At 35.4% G+C, this 7134-nt stretch overlaps 1 protein-coding gene across 4 annotated transcripts; it reads left to right on the top strand.

Moving 5' to 3' along the window:
- The first annotated feature begins 577 nt into the window (after positions 1–577).
- LOC108681532 lies at positions 578–6329 on the top strand. Of its 4 annotated transcripts, none has more exons than XM_018170576.2 (3): positions 4699–4764; positions 5659–5799; positions 5836–6329. In XM_018170576.2, exons 1-3 carry the CDS (start codon positions 4753–4755, stop codon positions 6010–6012), a joined length of 330 nt encoding a protein of 109 aa, XP_018026065.1. In that variant the 5' UTR covers positions 4699–4752; the 3' UTR covers positions 6013–6329. The 4 variants fall into 4 exon arrangements, with proteins under 4 accessions (XP_018026064.1, XP_018026065.1, XP_047737752.1 ...); XM_047881796.1 differs by having other exon boundaries at positions 5659–5901; positions 5938–6329; XM_018170575.2 differs by lacking the exon at positions 4699–4764 and adding an exon at positions 578–643 and having other exon boundaries at positions 5659–6329.
- Positions 6330–7134: the final 805 nt, after the last annotated feature.

Below are 7134 nucleotides of genomic sequence, written 5' to 3'. Positions count from 1 at the left end.
GAAATTTTGTAAAATTTCTATTCCTTTAGTTTTTTTAAATTACTTCATGCTCAATTCAGTAACAATTCCCGGTCGTTGAGTCACTAGAACACAATAGAATATTAGTTTTTAACGTCAAATTGTCATTTTCAGCACATTTTGAGGGGATTAAATCAAAATTAAAGACACTTGCTGTACGACACATGCTGTAAGACACATGCTGTCGCTGTTGTGAGACACATGCTGCAAGATACATGCTGTACGACACATGCTGTAAGATACATGTTGTAAGACACATGGTGTCACTGTTGTAAGACACATGCTGTAAGACACAGGCTGTCACTGTTGTAAGACACATGCTGTAAGACACATGCTGTCACTGTTGTTAGACACATACTGTAAGACTAATGTTGTAAAACACATGCTGTAAGACATCCCAGTGACTGCATGGGTGGCAAAAATACTAGTTTATAGATCACGTATGAAAATTTTTTATGATTTTTTGAGTTCGTAAAAAGAAGTTTACCGTGGGGGAACCAATTCTCCTATCGTATTTATAATGCTGAAGCACTTGAAACCTCAGCACTGCTCTGAAAAATCGTCTGGAGAGCGGACAGTTCACTGCGGAAACCGTGAGATAATACCAAGAACAATGAAAGCACTGGTAAGTTGTACGGCTAAATACGGTTTTGCACGATTTTCTAAATATGATGGTGATCCAGATGATTCTGTACAATAGTTTATTGCAGTCTGTGTGTAAATAAATGAAGTGAACTATGCGTCGCGTATATATACATACTAAATGTAATGTACATAATAAATCGTATATAGTAAATGCAAATGACCTAAACTATACGTCGTGCATTATAACCTAGGAAGATGTCAAAAGTACACAAATAAAGTGACAGTAATACATGAATTCGGATTACGGAATTGCTTCTAAAAATTTGGTGAGCATCATTTAGTGACCATATTTGGTTTATAACCGAGACACCGATAAATTGGATGTTATACACTATCTATGAGTAATATATTGAATATTGACTATTAATTTATGTTACTATTATCACTATATAAATATTTAGGCTGTTATTTCTATAAATAGCTCTCTATGAGATTTGTTTTTAATATTGAATTTGACCAAAAATAAAGGTGGTTCGTTAATTTTTGACTGGCTATTCTGAATAAATAGTATAAATATATGAATACCTAATATTTCCGCGTGCATTTATTATTAATTTAAATCTTCATAAGTATATGAAGGTCTGTCAGTGCAGAATATCAAACTAAGTAACAATATTTCCCTTATTAATCATAACATAGACACTTTTATGATACAACACAAGAATTCGTCTATTGATGTGGATAATAAAATGTATACAAATTAATAAAAAATTAGGCTTTACAGTTTTTCATTTATGTGATATGATTATCATGCATTTAACAATATTTTGTTTTCTATTCGAGTACTTCATTTTTTTAATAATGTTGAGGATCTAATTATGCCTTTATTTTTTCAAAAATCATTTAATGCCAAAGGTGAATTCTGTAATGTATAAGGTACCTTAATTATTTTATTCTACACTTGTGCTCTAATTTAAGTTAAAACTTAGAATTTCTATCTTGCTTATGCAAAAAAAATACATTACTCGTCGATTTCCAAGAATTACAATGGCCCAGGGACTGTCAATTCTATCAACATGAAATTGTTACCGACAATTCTGTGATAGTTTAAAGCAATTTTAGATCACAACTACGAAAGAATTTTCTCTGATTTATATCATTGATTAAACTTTCGGAAACTTATATTTTTTTCTAAAATTACAGAGTACCTCTCATATAGCATTCTTTTTTCTTCAAGGCCAGCAAAATTATTATTACACTCCTTACAATTTAAAACATATACAAATAAATCAACTATCGTTAAATGTAAAACAAATTCACCTTTTATTCGCATGCTTCCTGCAAGTATTGCAGTTCCTGTTTCTGTTGGTGGTGGCAGCCCTGTTGATGCTGTTGAGTTCAACAGAAGCAGCACCTCGAGCAAACCCATTCCTGTTCGGCAGGTCCTCCAGTCGAGGACGAAACTCCCGCGAGAGCATCTTCGAGACCATCGGCGATATTTCTCATTAATGGAAAAATGCACTATTGTGCTCGCCATGTCCGTCTGTCTGTCTGTCTGTCTGTCTGTCCGTCCGTGGCCTCAAGTTTTCGTCGACGAGAAAATGCGCTCTCTGTCACTCACTGCAGTGAGTACTGAGTTATATTTTTTGTTTGATTGGTGATCAACGAGTCGGACTGTGCAAGTCATCCTGTGTAGAGACCGGCCTGACAACAAGTGATATTTCTGATATTGCTGTTAGTGCTGAAACTTGAATTGGACTCAGAGATATATTACGTAAAATTCTTTGGGAAGGGATCATTGTCATTTTTATTTTCTATATAATTATTTATTGCACCAAAATTTATTGGTGAGATTATATTGTATGATGGGAATTATAGTACAAATTCTCCGAAGAAAATTCTTTGGTCAATATTTTTCTATTTTTTCGCATTGGTAAAGAAATGACTTTTCGGTTAGTGTCTAAATTTGCCTAAACGAAGCGAGAAAATGTAATGGAAAAGAGGAATCCGGCCTGCCAAGAAGTGATATTTCTGATATTGCTGTTGGTGCTGAAACTTGAATTGGACTCTGATATAAATTACTTCCAATTCTTTCGAAGGTTATCATTGTAATTATTTTTTTATAATATAACTTATTGCACAAAATTTTATCGGTGCAATTATAATGTATTATGGGAATGATATTACAAATTCTGCGAAGAATATTCTTTGGTAAATATTTTTCTATGTTTTCGTATTCGTAAAGAAATTACTCTTCTGTTAGTGGAACAGCAATTACCAATGAAAAAGGGGCATATCCGATTATTTACTAATTTTCTCATTAAATGAGACATTAATTTCTATCGGATCTAAATATCTTTATACGATTAAAATTTGCCCAAACGTCATGAGAAAATGTGATGGGAAAGAGGAAACAGAGTAAAAAGAGCGAAAATATTGAAAAAATTTAAAAATAAAAGTTTCGCTTTGACTGTATGTTCTCAGAATTTTTTTCGTATATCATGATTTATAATTACCTATTCTTCCCATTGTTACAACAAACTTAAACAATAGGAATTGACATAAAATACTAACAAAACTATTTCTCTGATCTTTATTTTCACCTTTTTCGAACATTTGCTTGAGTTATTTACCATCTAGGCATGATTTCTGAGGTAAAGCTCATTTTCCAAGTTGGCTTACAGAACTTAAGTTTTACACATGTTGTAAATTGTGGTTAGTTTTCATCTAAGAATTTTTAAAATTATTTGACAAAGTAAACTTCTGAGTTTAGTTACTTTGCTGAACGTCACAATTTATAAGAAAATTTAAAATACTTGTTCTTGCAATTCATTTTAAAAATTTTGTTCCTAGTTTTTGCCTACTGTGTTGTCAGGGTTTATAACACCCAATCAAAATATTGGCTCGCAGCAGCTCTCGATGCAAGGCCGCCGTAGTCTGAAATTATCGACTCTAAGTCAGCGTTTCTTGATGGGACTGTGCTCGGTCCCCAATAAATTTTCTGTCGCTCTAATATTAACAGGATATTTTAAGTGACCCCACTAAAAATTATCCACAATTAAAAAAACTGCGCTGCAACTTCTCCACGCGACATCATTTCTTCTCGCTTCGAATCACCGACATGTGGAACAGCCTTCCCGATGACAGCGTTGGCGCTCCAAGTATGAACGCGTTCAAGAACAGACTAGATAAAGCTATAGAAAAATATATGTTCAGACTTGAAATGCCTAGCACCATATCGAACCCGGTGGATGTCTAGTAGCTATTTCAAACTATCATCAGTCATGAAAAGATCAGGTCAAATGACACGAGTTTAGATCTGTGAACAAGTCACGAAAAGTACAAGAATCGGCGACAGGCCACATTAGGCCTACGCTTCAGCGCCGACATCACTATGATATGTTATGTTATGAAAGCGTTCATGAACCATATATCCAAGAAAATAAATTTTCTCATGCAGAAAAAACTATGATTGATGAGTAAATTCAGATTTAAACATCCCAAGATTGTGCTGGGACGGGTCTTTCTGTGCTTGCCTGCATTTCTTTGTAAGCTCAGTAAGCAATATGATGCGAAAATAATTCAAAACAAGTGTAATTATTCGGACATCCAAGTAACTCGGCAAAGGTGAACCTTCGAATGACGCCTAGCATTGTAGTTCCATGCGCTGCTATAATAATTCTTTGATTCCAATTCACACGAATGCATTACACAATACACATAACCGTCTTTAAAAAATAGGCGATCAACTTGCCAAAATTAATTTGGGGTTGCTATGATTTATTTTTCAGGATTTTAGTTTATCCAAAATGAAAAACTTTTCTTGACTCAATTATACATGAACTTTTTGAACACGTGCAGCCCCAACACTGGGCAAAGATGTTGGTTGATGTCAGCAGCCGGATATAGAGGTTGCTGACAAACCAGCTTCCCAGTGACTGCATGGGTGGCAAAAATACTAGTTTATAGATCACGTATGGAAATTTTTTTTATGATTTTTTGAGTTCGTAAAAAGAAGTTTACCGTGGGGGAACCAATTCTCCTATCGTATTTATAATGCTGAAGCACTTACAACCTCAGCACTGCTCTGAAAAACCGTCTGGAGAGCGGACTGTTCTCTGCGGAAACCGTGATATAATACCAAGAACAATGAAAGCACTGGTAAGTTATACGGTCTAATACGGTTTTGCACGGTTTTCTCCGTATGATGGTGATCCAAATGATACCATACAACAGTTTACTGGTCTGTGTGTAAATAAATGAAGTGAACTATGCGTCGCGTATATATACATACTAATGTAATGTACATAATAAATCGTATATAGTAAATGTAAATGACCTAAACTGTACGTCATGAATTATAACCTAGGAAGATGTCAAAAGTACAATGATAAAGTGACAGTAATACTTGAAATCGGATTACGGAGTTGCTCCTAAAAATGTGGTGAGCATCATTTAGTGACCATATAAGGTTTATAACCGAGACACCGAGAAATTGGATGTTATTCACTATCTGTGAATAATATACTTGATATTGACTCTTAATTTATGTTACTATTATCACTATATGAATATTTAGGCTGTTATTTATAATTGCTCTTTATGAGATTTGTTTTTAATATTGATTTTGACCAAAAATATAGATGGTTCGTTAATTTTTAAATGGCTATTCTGAATAAATAGTATAAATATATGAATACCTAATATTTCCGCGTGCATTTATTATTAATTTAAATCTTCATAAGTATATGAAGGTCTATCAGTGCGGAATATCACACTAAATAACAATATTTCCCTTTTTAATCATAACTTAGACACTTTTATAATACAACACAAGAATGCGTCTATCAAGGACCAGAGACAAAACTTATCACAGTATCATTCATGTAGCTTCTTAATTGAAATGATGGGACACAGGCTATTAAATTATCCTGCTGTGCCATTTCTCCAATAATGATGAAATAATTTTCGTACAAAAATATTTTCTCAATAATTACTCACCAGGAATGAATGGCATAAATTTGAATTAACGTTATTTTTTATGTATTTCTGCAGGCGATAGCGACAATTATGGCTGTGGTTCTGACGATGGCATTATCAGCTCCGGAACCTTCGCATTCCCACGGAAATCGGAAAAAAGACAGAAATATCTTCGAGAAGATCTTCCACCCTCAACCACGCAACATAATCCAACAGATATTCCACCCTCAACCACGCAACATAATCCAACAGATCTTCCACCCTCAACCACGCAACATTTTCGAGCAAGTTTTCAACCCCAACCCTCAACCACGCAACATAATCGAGCAGATCTTCAACCCTCAACCACGCAACATAATCGAGCAAGTTTTTAACCCCAACCCTCAACCACGCAACATCATAGAGCAGATTTTCAACCCCCGCGGGTAACCGACCTGCTACAACCGTGACTCATCGGTTATAACCAGGAATAAAAAATTTAAAATTACGGGTTGTACAGGAAGAATTTTAGACGCTTGGATTGAATCGTATTGTGTATTAGATGTAGATGATTTTTGACGACCAATTTTCCAAAACAAAATTCGACTTGTGTTTTTTTGTTATAAATTAATGAAATTGACAATGAATTTACAAGTGAAATTGACAAGGAAAGTTAGGATATAATTACTCAAATTAAATGTTACTCAGAATGTTCAAGATAATTTATTAAATTTTCAGTCGCAGCTCAAAATTGAGCGAATATCGGGTTTCAATTTCTATATAACCTTGAGCGATATTGCAGAAGAAAATGCGGATTATGTTGCACGCGGCCTTCATAGGCGTCTTACACGCATCAATACTTCTGAAACCAATGCGCCTGCCTACGTTACGCATTTTTACTTCAACCCTCGCACCCACGCTGCCCTACCGGGGCACTTGCAAACGTTGGCTTAGTATTTTTCTATCCCAAGAAACACCGACGCCTGCTGTTCGACTGCGCTGAGCAGATCCACAGACAACGTGCTCGGCGAGCGGCACTTTTGCGCAGGTTACGGTGCAGTTGTAGAATCCTGCGGCACCGCGCAGGATTTTTTCCGACTCTGAGCCTTATATAGGCAGTCATAATATTCTGATGAAAATATCCACATTGTCTCTCTATTTCGAGGCATGTTTTTTAAGTAAGTACCGCTTTGCGATTCCGCTGCCACAGTGCTACGGTCGGCGTTCCGCGCATGCGCTCTGGTTACCTACATCTCTTGTCTACGCACTGACGCCATTACAGTTTGATTTTTCATTGTATACTTTGTTTACCGAGTGTTTAAGATGCCTCCAACAATCGTGAGTAGACCTGATTGTGATTTTCGGGCTGTTATACGATTTCTTAGTGATAATTAAAGGCGTAAAACAGTTCGATATTATCGTGAGATGGTTGAAGTTTACGGACAAAACATTATGAGTGATGGAATGGTAAGGAAATGGGTGAGAGCATTTAAAGATGGCCGCACATATGTGCATGATGAAGAACGGAATGGGCGTCCTTCTAACGTTATTGAAAATTTAAAACCCAAAGTT

The sequence above is a fragment of the Hyalella azteca genome, unplaced genomic scaffold (assembly GCF_000764305.2).
Source record: "Hyalella azteca isolate HAZT.00-mixed unplaced genomic scaffold, Hazt_2.0.2 contig8840, whole genome shotgun sequence".
NCBI lineage: Eukaryota > Metazoa > Arthropoda > Malacostraca > Amphipoda > Hyalellidae > Hyalella > Hyalella azteca.
This window is presented reverse-complemented; position numbering and strand designations above follow the sequence as displayed.